Source organism: Sphaerodactylus townsendi, linkage group LG06 (assembly GCF_021028975.2).
Source record: "Sphaerodactylus townsendi isolate TG3544 linkage group LG06, MPM_Stown_v2.3, whole genome shotgun sequence".
Lineage (NCBI taxonomy): Eukaryota > Metazoa > Chordata > Lepidosauria > Squamata > Sphaerodactylidae > Sphaerodactylus > Sphaerodactylus townsendi.
Genome location: NC_059430.1, coordinates 64,768,224 through 64,783,833, shown reverse-complemented (window position 1 = coordinate 64,783,833; position 15,610 = coordinate 64,768,224). Strand labels below are relative to the sequence as shown.

At 40.2% G+C, this 15,610-nt stretch overlaps 1 protein-coding gene across 2 annotated transcripts in view; it reads left to right on the top strand.

The window, feature by feature from the left end:
• Nucleotides 1–15,610, top strand: part of ARID2 (AT-rich interaction domain 2) — a 119,351-nt gene that overhangs the window by 73,680 nt on the left and 30,061 nt on the right. For both annotated transcript variants that reach the window (XM_048499974.1, XM_048499973.1), the window contains 8 exons: nucleotides 1,931–1,997; nucleotides 2,082–2,332; nucleotides 4,258–4,354; nucleotides 4,440–4,649; nucleotides 6,823–6,990; nucleotides 8,436–8,511; nucleotides 11,134–11,268; nucleotides 15,404–15,600. In XM_048499974.1, coding sequence (XP_048355931.1) covers nucleotides 1,931–1,997; nucleotides 2,082–2,332; nucleotides 4,258–4,354; nucleotides 4,440–4,649; nucleotides 6,823–6,990; nucleotides 8,436–8,511; nucleotides 11,134–11,268; nucleotides 15,404–15,600 — 1,201 coding nt within the window. The remainder of the gene's footprint in view (nucleotides 1–1,930; nucleotides 1,998–2,081; nucleotides 2,333–4,257; nucleotides 4,355–4,439; nucleotides 4,650–6,822; nucleotides 6,991–8,435; nucleotides 8,512–11,133; nucleotides 11,269–15,403; nucleotides 15,601–15,610) is intronic.

The following is a 15,610-nucleotide window of genomic DNA, read 5'->3' as shown; positions in this document are numbered from 1 at the left end:
TCCCTAACCAGTCTTTAGAGTCTTTCCCAACCTGGGGTACATGACAGAGCATTGTGGGGTACATGAAACATTACCTTACGGTTTTACTAATATAGGGGTACAGTTTTAGGGAAATGGTTTGCCATAGTTTGGGACCTCTGGTCTAGTTTTTTAAAAAGTTGGCAACTTCTGGTCTAGTCAAAAGAGATGCCTTACAGTGAAGGCTGCATTCCTTCCAAATCAGGATTGTTCTGGAGAAAGGGAGTCTGTCTTCATGTTCCACGTCCTTGTCTGTCTCTGCCCTTCTGTTTGCCTGAGGAATGCAAGTTCAGTGAGGTGAAGGATGGAAGGCAGTATAGGAGGCATATTGCCTGACATTTCAGTTGCCTGTGTGTATTTATTGAGAGATAGGGAGAATGTGTTGGGCTGGGCTGTGTCATGGTCTTTGGAAAGATTTGTTCCTCATATCCTTTATTATTGTTGAAAAGGCCACAGTTTGTTACCTGTATGTGCATGTTGAAGGGTACCAAATTATAATTTGTTCAGCTAATTATATCAGTTCAGATCATTGTATTGGAGGAATGATAGAACTAAATGTGTGTGTTATTTAGTCTTAAGTATGAACAATTTTATTTATTTTATTTTATTCAATGTATAAGCTGCCTACCCAATTGAAGTCAGACTCAGCCTGTGTACAGACATATTTAAAAACAGTTATGCATATTATAAAAACACAAGATGGCAAGTACAGTAGTTATAGTATGAAGTTACAATATGTATTATTTTAAAAAGAAAAAGCTTGGATGTACTGCAGAGTTCTGTTTCTTAGTGTTATACTCTATGTAGTACCACAGTGCAAGCTAAAACCTACCAGTTGATAACACTGTGTCTAAAAACATTCATATGTTATAAATCTTAGTTTTTCCTTCTGTCAACTCATCTTGCTTAAAGTTATATAGTTGTTAGGTTTAAATAAGGGATCATGTTAAACTGATTGCAGAGATATTATTAGAGAACCAGTGTGGTGTAGTGGTTAAGGTGCTAGATTAGGTTCAAATCCACACTTCCGCCATGGAAGCTTGCTGGGTGACCTTGGGCCAGTCACACGCTCTCATCCCCAACCATGGCTAGTATTTGGATGGGAAACCTCCATGGAGTACCAGGATCATGATGTGAAGGCAGGCAATGGTAAACCACCTGTGAACATAACTTGCCTTGAAATCCCTTGCCTTGTTTTGCTGCATGTCCTTATTTGTTCTTCCTTCATATTTAAATTAATGGAAGAGATCTTAAAATGCAGAGGGTTGTGGTGTTCTTCCTCTCCCTACCAAGTGTGAATCAGTACCATTTTCTTGATACTTGAAAGAGAACTAGATCCACCTGTAAGGTTCTGTTAAGTTATATGTCTCTCTAGTAGAGCAAGTCTTTCTTTGTAGCAAGGCTCCTGTATATAACTGAAGGTGTTTGGGGATCAGAGCCCATGAATGCAGACTTAATCTGAAGATGGAAGGAAATTTTGGCTACATTAAAAATGTTTTGAATGTTGGGGTCAAAGATGATACTACTTCTTAAAATAAAATGTTTTTGTGTGCTTGGTTATAATGAGATAAAATAGCATTGTGGGTTTGGGAAGAACGTTTTTAAGAAAATAGTGAGGAGACAAGAGTGCCAGCATCTTGCCTCAAAAGCAGGGTAGACTTTTATGTGGAAAAGGGTAGAGTAGAGAGAATGCTGGGCATTTCAATCACTGCGTACCTGCTGAAAATCTCTAGCCTCGTTGCTATTAAGGATGAAGAGCGCTATATCTTTAATGCCATTATTTTGGTGTATAACTACTGGTAACATATTATAAATCACACATTACTGCCCAATGACTTTTTCTGTTGTGACATATACTTTGCAAGATGAAACTTTTAAGAAAATCAATATGAATGTTTCTAATTTTGTTTAGTTTTGGAAGGATATTGTTGAAGATAATGAAGTACGTGACCTTATTTCTGACGGAAACAAATCTCAAGGTGAGTCATTTTGACTAAGCATTTGACTGTATCTGGTGCATCTAAAGCAGAAATGATTAAAGTCAAATGTCTTACCTTTTATAGACATTCAATCGGATGACTGGATATGGGAGTCTTTATTTCACCCACCACGCAAGTTGGGCATTAATGATATTGAAGGACAGCGGGTTCTCCAGATTGCAGTGATTTTACGAAATCTTTCCTTTGAGGAGGGGAATGTTAAGCTATTGGCAGCTAATCGTACTTGTCTTCGTTTCCTGTTACTCTCTGCCCACAGCCATTTTATTTCTTTAAGGCAGTTGGGGCTTGACACATTAGGAAACATTGCAGCAGAGGTAAGGAACAAACATGAAATATGCAACCTTCTTCAATCTCTAAAATGGCAGGAACTTCGGTTGTTACCTTCTTAAAGCTCTAAACTGGCATGAACTTCAGTTTTAAAATCTGAGAGTATCATGTGAAAGGAATATGAAGAGATTTCGAGATCTTCCCATGATTGATGTCTTGGATTTTAAAATATCTGTTCAAAATGTTCAATGCCAATGGATTTATCCAAACTTCTCAAAAGGAATGCATTGGTAGAAGTAGATCTTCCCCAGCAGCCTGTGTCCCTCCCACCCCTCTTCACAAAGTCAATTCTGAGCATTAAAGTTGCTATTCTTGTGCAAGGGCAGGAATTTCTCCCATTTCTTTCTTATTCCTATAGGTGTAAAACTCGCGGCCCACCAGATGTTATGGACTACATCATGTTATGGACTGTATCATGTTGGCAGGGGATGATGGCAACTGTGGTCCATAACATCTGGAGGGCCGCGAGTTTGACACCTGTGCTATAGATCTTTGCTTCCCTTGTTCTTCAGCAGTGGCTTTTGGGGGGCATGAGAGGGTGCTGGGAAGATAGGGAAGATCTTCTTCATTGATGTTTCAATCAATCCCAGAATTTTTTTGTTTTCTGAACACTGCATTATGTCACAGTGCCCTTCAGGATCTGTAATTGTGTGCTTTCTTGAGGATGGCATTGAATACCCATGTTGGTTTCAAGGATGGATTAAAAATTAAAGTAAGCAAAATAATATTTATAACTTTTGTTTGTTGATAGGTAATAGGATTAAGGACTTAACAGTGCAATTCTAAGAAGAGTTACACCCTTCTAAGCCCATTGACTCCGTTCACCTTAGAAAGGTGTAGTTCTGTGTAGGATTACATTGTAAGTTTCATATAGCCATATTAAAAATAGTGTATTTGGTCAGCAAAGGCGGCAAAGGGAAAAGATAGCTACCTGAAATAATTCCCTAAGTATAAATTAAACATATGATCATGTTCTAGCTACATTCAAGCTAGATCTTTTAAAAAAAATTATTGTGGTAAGTAGCTGGCCTCCATGCCAAAATGAGTATCTATGTATTTGCGGATACCCCAAGCATGCAGAATAACTACTCTGTAAATTAAAAGAAGGTGGGGGGGGGGGGGGGGATATCAGCCTGATAAATGCTGAATATGCTTCAGGAGCACAGAATGTTGAATAATGGAAAAGGAAGGTGGGAGGGGAAATTAGCCTGCTAAGCCCCTGAGAACTTATGGAAATCTTGCAAGCTATATCGTAAAAAATGGGAGAAGATTTTCAAATTGTTTTCCCCTCCTGTGATTCCTGGCTGGGCCCCAGTTTGTAATACCTTTTGTTAAAATCCAAAGCCACAGGTTGAGAATAATTGAAGTTAGGCAGTATTCTCCAATCTTTCCCCTATTATGCACTTAGCATTTAACACAATGAAAAATGGTGTGATTGTCCCATACTGCCTTTGCAGTGCATTTGAAAAGAGCACCACACTCAGCTATTTTTGTTCAGAAGATAAAAGTAATTTTTCCAATTCTGGAACTGTCCATTTAATGCTTATTTCCCCTGGGATCTTAAAAAGTACTGGTGGATCTTCCACTAATAGCCACAGCTGCTGTCATCCAAATCTAGAACTAAAATGCTAAAGTCCTGTACTTTCCTTTCTAAAAAGTGAGTTCTAGTCAACTCAGCATGACTTACTACTAAATAAATATGTATTTGATAAGACTGTGAGATGCTTTTCCTTTGAAACAACATGTGAAATGCTGAATTCAGCAATGGTTACAGAGTCAGTTGAATAAACAGGAATTCATATTCCAAATAATATAGTATATGATATTGAATGGGATTTTTAAGTTACTGGTAATTATTTGTGAATTATAAACATAGAAGTCAAGTAAACATTTTATTTCTTTTTCTCTTCAGCTTCTGTTGGATCCTGTTGATTTCAAAACAACACATCTAATGTTTCATACCGTTACAAAATGTCTAATGTCAAGGGACAGGTTCTTAAAAATGAGGGGTAAGATCTTATCTCATTATTTATTGTTTGAATGGCTAGATAATATTTTCTTTTTGTCTCTAAAATATCTTGGTTTGTGTTTCAGGCATGGAAATCTTGGGAAATCTTTGTAAAGCTGAGGATAATGGTGTCTTAATTTGTGAATATGTGGATCAGGAATCCTACAAGGAAATCATTTGTCATCTCACTTTGCCTGATGTACTTCTTGTAATATCTGCTCTTGAGGTGCTCTACCTGCTTACTGAAATGGGGGAAGTGGCTTGCACAAAAATATCTAAAGTTGACAAAAGTATAGGTGAGTGAGAAATTAAAAATATGCAGTGTCACGGGCTAGGATGCAGAAGTAACATGAAACTGAGAAAGTTACTGCTATGTGGTCAAGGTGGGAGAGAATTAGGCTTTTAGTTTGGCATATTAAATCCCTCTCATGGCTTTGACTTCTTATATACATGTGACCATGGCCAAACTACTGATTCTCATCTGCAATTTCCTGTTCGTAAAAATTGGTTTTCTGGGGCTGGATCCAGAAAAGGGAGTTTTGTTAACTTCTAACAGCTCCCTGCAGAAAGCCCTTTCTTTAAAAGCCACCCTTCAGAGACAAGAGAGCCTTAGGAACCAAATGTGATACTGCATTGGGACAGCGCTGGGAAGAGGAGTGTCTGCTCTATGCAAGGAATTGAGCAAAAGAAACAATTTTTGAAACTTTCATACAGCACACAACTGCTATGGTACCCAACATTCTAAAAGATCCTCTGACCCTCAGAGCTGGCTTTTTAGGGTTAGGGTTAGGAGAATAAGTTTTTCAAAGCAGGTTAGGAGCTTGGGGTATTCATGAAGCCTATTTGGTCTTTGAAAAGCAGGTTGACACAGTGGCCAGGAGTATCTTCTGTCTGCTGCATCTGGTTCACCAACTGTCTCATTATGTAGACTCAACCAATCTGGCCTTGCTGATCTATGGCTCATTCCGCACATGCAGAATAATGCAATTTGAAACTGCTTTCAGTGCTCTTTGAAGCTGTGCGGAATGGCAAAATCCACTTTCAAACAGTTGTGGAAGTGGTTTGAAAATGCATTATTTTGCGTGTGTGGAAGGGGCCTATGCTTCACAGTAATCACTCTTGGATTACTGCAATATGCTGTATGTGGGGCTGCCCTTGAAGACAACCCAGAAATTACAACTGGTCCAGAATGCAGCACCCTGATTATTGTCAAGGGCTAAGCCATGTAAACGCCCCAGGTGTTGTCAAGGGCTAGCAGCCTTGAATATGGCTATAGAAAAGTGGGATAACTATACAATTAAAAGCAGTCAGTTAAGAAAATAAAAAAGTCATAATGAGCCCAAATGCCAGGGATAATACTATAATCTTGAAGGAGAAATGGCTCACACTGCTAACCAGAAGAAAAGTGGGATATAAGTACTTTATGAAAAATAAGCAAACACATATTGCACATTTTGAAACTGCTGCTTTGGCAGCCAGTTTGTTTCTGAGCTCAATTTAGGATGCTAATTATGGCTTTTAGAACCCTTCATTGCCTGGGACCCATGTATTTGAAGGACTGTCTTTTTCCATATAATCCCTGTGCACCAACTAAGGTCATCTGGCAGCCATCTGTTTGTTATTCTCCCACTTAGGGTGGCCATTCTGTTGACCAGGGTCTGGGCCTTTTCCATAATGGCTGTTTCTCTGTGGAATGGGCCCTTGAAGAGTCGAGGGAAGCCCCATCTTGGACATCTTCAGTAGGCGCTGCAAGGCTTACTTGTTTGCCAGGAATTTTGAAAGGGTTTGAATAGCATGCATCTCTAAAGGTGGTGAGAGGGAAGGAGAGATTTGGAGTTCATTACTTTATCCTAGTTTTAATTGAAAGTTTTAACTGTTTTTGTAAGCCACCTTGAACTCTGAGGAAATGCAGGGTATAAATGTTTTAACACAAATAAATAAATATTCTTTCCCCGAGAAGAACTTTACCTGCAATTGTCTTGTTCCAGCCCATCGTGACCAGTTGCCCATCACTTCCTCATAAGCATAAACACAACCAATATTGTAAAGCATATCAGATCTGCAGAGTGCTATGCAAAGGAGAAATTGTAACCTGCACATGGAACCTTTACTTTTACATTCTTTTTATCTTAGTATACAAGTTGAAACAAGGAGAGTGATACACAGTGGTTGGAGCCAGACTAAACGCAATTTCCACTGATTTTTCCTCTTTCTTCTACAGACTGTGCTCATGACCTTCCTCAGGGTCCCATATCCCCCAAGAGCAACATTTCATGGAGATCAGTGGGCTGAATCATAAATAAGAAATAGGTGTTGCCATAGAACCATATCCTTAATCAAATTGACAAGTTTGCTATATTGGGCAAAAATAAGTAATAGAAACATTATTTCCAATGCTGTTAAATAAATAAAAAATTGTGAATGTTTACACCTTTGTTGTATAACTAGAATTGATCATTAATGTTTCAGATACATTAGTGTGTCTAATTTCAATGGACATCCAGATGTTTGGACCTGATGCACTCAGCGCAGTTAAACTTGTTGAACATCAAAGCACCAGCCACCAAGCACTATCTGAAATTAGACCACAAGCAGTGGAGCAGATCCCAGCACAGGCACATGTACCTGCATCCTCAGGTTAGTATTGCTCAAGGAAAATTTTTTAGTGTAGAATATTGTGATCTGTGTCTTTTGTTGTATAACACCAAATGGCACAGACGAATATATCGAATCTTATTCATACTTCAGTAGCAGTGGTTCCCAAATGTTTGGATTTGTTATGTGAATCATATATAATATCTGCCTTATGAAACACAAGCAAAAGGGGAAAATGTTGATTCCCAAAACTAGTTGTGCTGTAAAAAGAAAGCGGCTTCAAAACTAGCTCCCTTTAAGTAAAATATGCAAACTTTTTTTGCATCTTTGCAGTGATACGGAGCCAAAAAGTATCACCCGCTACTGTTTTTTCCTGAGATATTAGAGTTCACAGTCTGATATTAGCAGTGAAAGGCTTAACTATGAAATCTTAATATTTAGTTCACTCTAGTTCACTCTGACTTTGCATGAACTTACTCAGTATGGATCTTATTAGGTGCCAGACAGAAAGAGCAAACCGAAACCCTGGAGTATGCATACTTCATTTTTAAAAACATTGTAAGCATAAATATTTGTTCCTTTTTTTGGTTATGCTTAATTGGGATCTTTCGATGCATGAAAGACATTTCTTTTTTGTGGTCTGTGTGCCTATGAAAACCATAGTACCTGACAGCAACGGATTAAAATGATGTAATGTTCCCTTGAGCTGCAATACTGCAGTCAAAATCTCTGCTCACAACCCCATTCGATCCAGATAGAAGTTGGTTTCAGGTAGCTGACTCAAGGTTGACTCAGCCTTCCATTCTTGTGAGGTTGGTAAAGTGTGAGGTTGGTAAAGTGAGTACCCAGCTTACTGGGGATAAAGTGTAGATGACTGGGGAAGACAATGTTAAACACCCCTGTAAACATAGTCTGTTTAGTAAATGTTGTGATGTGACGTCACCCAGTGGGTCAGTAATGACCCTGTGCTTGCATGGGGGAATGCCTTTATCTTTTAATGTTCCCTTAGATCCGTACATGAATCCTGGAGGGGGCAAGACAATGTGCCAGTTCTTCTCTCTTTTGTACAGGAACAGGAATGATGAGACTGTTACATGGGTGAAAGAGGATGCTGAATGGGGTTAAGCCCTCCTTTTACGGTTGTGGGTTAAGCATCATGGTATCTCTACATGGGAAGGGAGCTATATTGAGCTCTCTGCATAAGAACATTGTTCTTAAGTTTGAAATGGAATGAAAGATTCTTACTATCTGACATTCCTATATTATAGGTTAACTAGAGTCAATAACAAAGTAAATTTATTTTCCAGGCTTGTTGCCAAGTGCTTCTGTTGATAAGCGCAGTTCAGAATTCACTAACATCCAGTCTTTAGGACAGAATTGCTAAGACTACAGTTATTTAGACACCACTGTGTTGTTAAAAAAATGAAAGCTGGACTAACATATGTTGCCAAAATCATTGACCTCTGACTTGTATTTTTTTTCCATAGCATCAAGAGCAGCACAACATGTTGCTCCACCACCAGGAATAGTAGAAATAGACAGTGAAAAATTTGCATGCCAATGGTAAGCACGTAATTCTGTTAAAGCATTTAATTGATGAACAGAGCGGGACACCCACCTCACATTAATGTCTTCATATTTCCCACAAAACAATCTGACTTGTTCCTTACAAAAGCAAAAATGTAAGAACTTTTGGAGAAATATTAAACAGTTCATTTGAACATTCAGTATTTAGTTAAGAATTATTCATATCAGCTTTTATCATTTTGCTTAATTTTAGTATAAAAATATGGAGCTAAAATACAATTCTGGCAGAGAAACAGGTTTACATGCTGTATTGTAATATTCACATTCCTGAAACCCGAGTCTGTTTTCAAGAGTGGCTGGGTGACATTCCTTAGCATTTTAATTACACTGTTTTGGTAAGAGCAAAAAAGATGAAATCCTTTCTTCACAACGTGGTTTTTGAATTCATTGTGTTCTGAGGGGGAAATGAAGTGTTGTTTATTTCTGGTCCAATGAACTGTACCTAACACTTTCTTGAACATGAACATTTTCAAGAATTGTGTTAATCTGATGTGTATGTTAATCAATAGTCTCCTGTAACTTTTCTAATAAAGAATGGTTTGCAAATATTTATATTGATTAATCATAGATTAACTCAGTATTTTTTATCTGGCCAGCTTTTAGGTGGAATACTTTAATCTCAACCTATTGTACATGAAATCAGTTTTGTATTACCTTAAGGTATAATAAAGAATGAAGAATTTAGGATATAAAATACATAATTACTCTGAATTAATAAGCAATTTGTATATTCATCTTGATGGTCGCTGTGCAATCTCACATGAAAACTGCACATGTGCAGACCAGCAACAGAGACTCGACTTGTAAGCTTAAATCCAACGCTTTCCCCTCTCAAATGGCCATATGACCGGGGGGGGCGGGGGAGCATTCCTCTCTCAGTTCTCTTTCTCCGGCTGTGGAGAGGGGACTCGCTTAAGAGCAGAGAGCTACATCTGAGCCACCAGCTAAGAAGGTGAAGAAAAAGCCTAAGGCTCTGAAGCAAGAAAGTTGTAGCAAGGCCAGCCATCTCTTCCACTACCAAGTGCCTCGCTTATCTCATCTTGATTTCGATCACCGTCATTAACACCTTGACACAGATGACCATCTCCACATCGTCTGAGGAGTTCTTCCTATGGCTGCAGTCTGCGGTCTTCTTGATGGCGAGAACCTGTGTTGTCATGATGTCAAACCCCATCTCCACCTTGAAGTCAGTCTTTATCTTGGTGTCAAAGCATCTCTGCACATCAACTGGAGCTCATCTCCACCTTGGCGTGTCAGTCCATCCCATCAACTGTTACATTCACCTTTGATAAGTTCTCATATCCTGATGCTATCTTTGGGGGAGTGAGGTTCATAGTTATCAGATGACTATGTTGTAGAAGTGTCAGCCACAATGTCAGCTGCTGCCTACCATTATCAATCAGGCTTGGACAACCCGCACACCATGCATTGGTACTCTCAAGGGCAGCTGTCACTAAACAGTCCCAATTATCAGCATTGCCATGGGACATCAGCCCAAGGATCCCTTGGCATCAAAGGCTTAGAGGCCACGTCCAACTCTTCCTGATCTTCCACTGTCTGTCTCAGAGAGAACAGCACATCAGGATTCAGAAAACAAAGTTGATACTACCTCTGTGCCATCTCTGGATGATGTATAGGGGATTCAACTCCAATTTCTCCATTAAAAGATATCAGACTGTATTCAGAGCAACTCATCCAGGAAGTAAAAACACTGGACATAGATTATGACGTTTCAGATTCAATACCATCAGATTCAATAATGGTCATCCTATATATCCTATACATGCCTTACAATTGCCCCATTGCACTGCCCTAGACATAGTGAACTTTGACTGATCTAAACCAGCCTTGGGTTACTGATTAACTAAAAAAGTGAAAAACTTGTATAAATCAAGCAGGATATCTGTGATTTTATCTTCTACCACCTTCCAACTAACTCTATGATAACTGAGGTATCTCCACTCTGAGCATAGGATTGGCACTCATTTCTTCCCTTTGGAAAAAGAGGGGAGGAAGCTTGATATGCTATGTAGAAAATTCTGATCATTCTGGGTCTTAAGATTTCTAACTTTAAGGCCATTATGGGCAGGTACCAGGTCTTTCTATGGGACTGAATGACCTAATATATAGATTCTGCTAGAAATCCCTAGCAAAGGTCCTGCAAACTGAAGGTATGTGCCTAGAAAAGTTGAATGCTGCAGCAAGACAATGTTTTCTTCCATCGTACTGCATAGACAGGCTTGGTTGAGAACTTCATCCCTTCTACGTGACACCAAAGCAAGAGTGCTACCATGGTATATCCACAGCCATACATATGAGTGGCTTCCTGTATTAGCCATAAATCACAGAACTCTTGTAAAGCAGGATTGGGGCTATGGGGAAAGCTTTTTGTTACAGTTCAATTGCATGACCCAGAAGGCTTGGCTAGTACAGATGTGAACTGGGGCTGCACCCTAGAATGTACCCAGAATCCATTGTGGTGTTCAGGGATTTCATTGTAGTCTAAACAACTCATTGAGTTAAAGTTCTAGAAAAATAGTTACAAGTAATCAACATTAAATCATGTTTATTTTCTTCATTTTCTGTTTCTCCCTCAAGGTTGAATGCCCATTTTGAGGTGAATCCAGATTGTTCAGTATCCCGGGCTGAAATGTATTCTGAATACCTCTCCACCTGCAGTAAATTAGCGCGAGGTGGAATCCTAACATCAACTGGATTTTATAAATGTCTTCGGTAAGATAAAAGTTAGTCATACAATAAACCAAGAGTGCGGTGAAACAGGATTTTGGGTGTTGAGAGGCAGCATAATTTAAATAGAATTAAAAAGTGGCTATTCATGCACATTGAACAAGGTAACACCAATACCAAATCTTTATAATCTATTGAATTGTGAATACAGAAGAACTTCTGCTTAGTTGCATTATGACTCATTGCCCACTGCAGTTTTTGAAGGGAGATATAAAATTCCAATAGAAGAACAATCATACCTCTGTGTTGATAGAAGCACAGAGACCATAGAACATGTTGCTTTCAACTACAAGAGGTGTAATCAGATTTGAGATGCTCTTATAACACCCATGATTTCAACTCATTTGGTGACACATAAAGTCTACCCTCTTCCCATTATGTTATCAGATAAGACCCTGGAGGCAACATATAAAGTGACCAGATTTGGGTGGTTGGAGATTAGGAGAGATGCAAATAAACCCTTTGTTGCTGGCAATGATTTTACAATTTTGTGATTTTGTTTCTGTAACTTTATTATATTTATGCTAATCGTTATCTTCAATTTTACATATGTATTTCATATACCTATTATATGGATCGTAAATGGTCATGGATCATAAATGAATGATTTGATATAATAAGCCACATCATGGGATTTTTGTAAAGATCTGCAGTTTACACTGACAGCTAGCTTCAAACTTGAGGGAGAAATATACTTTGTGTATGACCAATGGCCCAATCTGGGGGGGAAGGCTGAATCCACTTGCAGATGTAGTGTGGGGCTACACCAGTATATTTCCCCTTTCCACCAGCAGAGTGGGGAAGGGGCCCAGTGGCCAGCCATTCATCAGCTCTGTGGTGGTGAAACCCGGAAGTCCGTATCACAGCAGAGCTGCACTGGCATCCTGATCAGATGCCAATGTTGAGGAAGTGGGACAAGTCATTCTCAGGGGTGAAGCCGATGTTAGTCAGCTTCTACCCCAAGTCTGCAGCTAGTTGCGTGGCAACCTGCGTCCTGGACATGCGTGGTGTAAGTCCATTAAGCCCTATGGAGGCTTAGTGGAGTTTTTTGGCTTTTTTAATGGCAGTGGGGTTTAAGGGCTTTTTCTTTCTCCCTGTGCCACCAGAAAGCCCTCTCCTCGGCCACCGGGGGCTCTAGATTGGGCTGCCAGTCATAAAACTTTTGATAAATATGTTTTGTTTGTTTTTTCAAAGGCTATATGAACATTCAGTATGAGTTTTTTCCCCTTTCTTTCACTTTTCAGCCAACAGTGCAAGTGCTGTCTTTGAATCTATACATTTAAGTCAGTCCTATGGTGCAAACCTCTTAACCTGCTGAGAAATCCAAGGGGGTTACATCAGTATATAGTGCTTTTATTCTTGAAGCGCTTGGATTTTGTCCTTAAATATCAATAGTAAAATTCTGTACTGTGGCATAAAACCATTTATACATGCTCTGTTCCTGGAAATAATTCATATTAGAAAATGTACTTTGTTCATTGCCCCAGTCTTAGTTTCAAATTTCCAAACAAAATTCATGGGCCCACAGAATTAATTAATTGCACCTCACTTTTCTTCCCAGTGGGGACCCAAAGCAGGTTATTGCATAGTTTTCTCTTCCTCCATCCAGTTCTCACAAGAACAACCCTGTAAGGTAGAGTAGACTGGGGGAATGTGACAAGCCCAAGAGTTTCCAAGATAGAGTGGGGTTAAAAACTAGGTTCTTCTTGATTCTAGTCAGACACTTCAACCACTAAACCATATCAAGGTTCATTAGTGTTTTGATTCCAGATTTCATTGTCTTGTTGTCACCCTTCTTTTGTACACTTCTGCCCTACTCCCTTAACTGTTCTAGACAAGGGTGCTCATGCCCTTTTTTGGTGCTGAAATGTAAGCCACCAGCATTCTTTTCTGATACTATCAACACTTTCCAAAACCCTCCCTTTTGGCAGGGCCTTGAAAAATCCAATCATTGGCCCATTCTGCACAGGCAACACAAACATATAAAATGAACTTGTATTGCCTGTGTCACCATTTGCACAGTGGGCCCAGGAGCTATCTGGGATTGCTGGGATTCCGGCATCAGGATGTGGCATGATTTGCATAGGAAATGCTGCGAACCGCACATCCAAGAATCCCCACACCCAAGAAGCCCCACCACCACCACACACACACACTTACCAGTACAAAATGGCAACTGCCTGGAGAATCCACTCTGATGGCAGCCATCTGGAGAATCCACCATGATGCTTGTTGGAAGGAGGGGGGAAATTCCTGCTTGCTATCATTCGCACAGACAAGCAGGAAGCATCTGAAACTTGGGTTAAGGAAAAAAGTTGCTAATTTAGCAACTTTCATTTAACCAGGTTCAGCCAAATATAATAAGTTAGAAGCATTTGGGGGGTGAGTTCGGTGGGAACTTCTCCCCCATGATGCTTTCTTCATATGCCTGAACTTGTTATATTTGGCCTGGGAAACATGGGACTCATGTGTCCTTCCCATGTTGCCCTTTCCCAAAATGGCATCCTTGATAGGCAAATGCTACCATAATGTTTAGATCAGTGATGGTGAACCTATGGCACGGGTGCCAGAGGTTGCACTCAGAGCCCTCTCTGTGGGTACACGCACACAGAGTTCGTCATGTGGGGGGTGGAAAATCACCCCCACCCACACACATCTAGGCTGGCCTGGGCCACTGAGCATGACGTGCACGCACCATGGTGAGCAGGGAGGACTCAGCGGGCGGGCCTGGTGCCTGTGCTCCAGGTAACTGCTGCCCGGGGCGGGGGGGGGGGGCAGAGGAGGCAGAGATGCTAGAGAGGCACAGAGCGGTGTGCGCGGGACTTGATGGAGGCTAGAGCAGGCTGGCCCCTGCTTGAGCAGGTGGGGCGAAGGAAGAGGGAGCCAGCCGTTTTTTTCTAAACAAAAACCTCAGCATTCAGGTTAAATTGCCAGGTTGGCGCTTTGCGATAAATAAGTGGGGGTTGGGTTGCAATTTGGGCACTCGATTTCAAAAAGGTTCGCCATCACTGGTTTAGATCATACAAACTGGGCACTCATGAAATTTGTTTTGGCCATATTGGTCAGGATCTCCCCTCTGCCATTTTCCTACCTCCTCTCTCTCTCTTTCTCTCCATTTGGATCCTGTGGTGCACCCGGCATTTTCCTCACTCTTTTCAGTTCCCCTCCCCTTCTCTCTCTCTCTTCTCCCAGGCTGTGCTCCTCCTGTGTTTGACCCCCTTCCTTTTCCCTCTTTTTTTCTAGCCTCCCTGTATTTTTTCCCATTCCTTCTTTCTTTGTAGCCTTTTCTCTACCCACTCCACCTTCTATCGTTTCCAGACTCTCTCTGTCCCAGTCTGTTTACCTTCTTAGATTGTTCTCTGCTTTGCCTCACTTACCACTTTGTGTTCTATCTGTCCCAACTGTTGGGATTGCCCAGGACAAAGTTTTAGAGCCTTGCTTGCTAGGCAACCGCACCACGGTGACTGATCTGGTGAGATTTCAAGAGCTATTTTTTTAACTACTTGTATTTTTCTGTAAACTTGGAGATTCCCCTTGGTTTTGTGGAAATGTGCCCTACCTTGGTATATGGGATTTTTATGTGGATTTTTAAAGCCACAGTTTTGGCCTTGCTCAGACCACAAAAATTAGAAATGTTAGGGAAATTTTAGTACACATTAGGGAATGTTTTAGCTACCATCAGTTGATAAATTTAGATGACCTTATTATATGATTTTATTATGTTTATATCTATAATTATTGTATTTATTATATATGTATATGTTTTCATGCTTGAAGCCTCCCTAAGCCCACCAGGGAAATCTAATTAGTCAAATATTTGATGGGGACCTTTCATTTACCTCTCTTATCTCCTTCCTCACACTAGTCCTTCTTTATCTCTTCCTTTCAACCCTCACGTTTTCCTTGGTTCCTAGTAGAAGGGTGGAGAGCAAGGGCGGGCTGGGAGGGTGTAACAGACAGATGATGTGGTGTGTTCATGGATCCAGTGTCTGAATGTAAGTATCAATAGATGGAATCATGTTGAGAATATTGATATATTGATGATAGGAAATTGGTGCTAGGAATATAACATTGGTATGTTGTTGTGCTAATAATATATATGTTTGCTTGTCTCTAACAGAACTGTCTTTCCAAATCATTCAGTGAAGAGAGTAGAGGATCCAAATAACAATGGGCAGGCACATATTCATGTGGTAGGAGTAAAAAGGAGGGCTATACCACTTCCTATTCAGATGTACTATCAACAGCAGCCTTCTTCAGCTCCTGTCCTCCGGGTTGATTCTGTTCCTGATGTATCTCCATCTCCTTCGCCAGCAGGTATTTATTT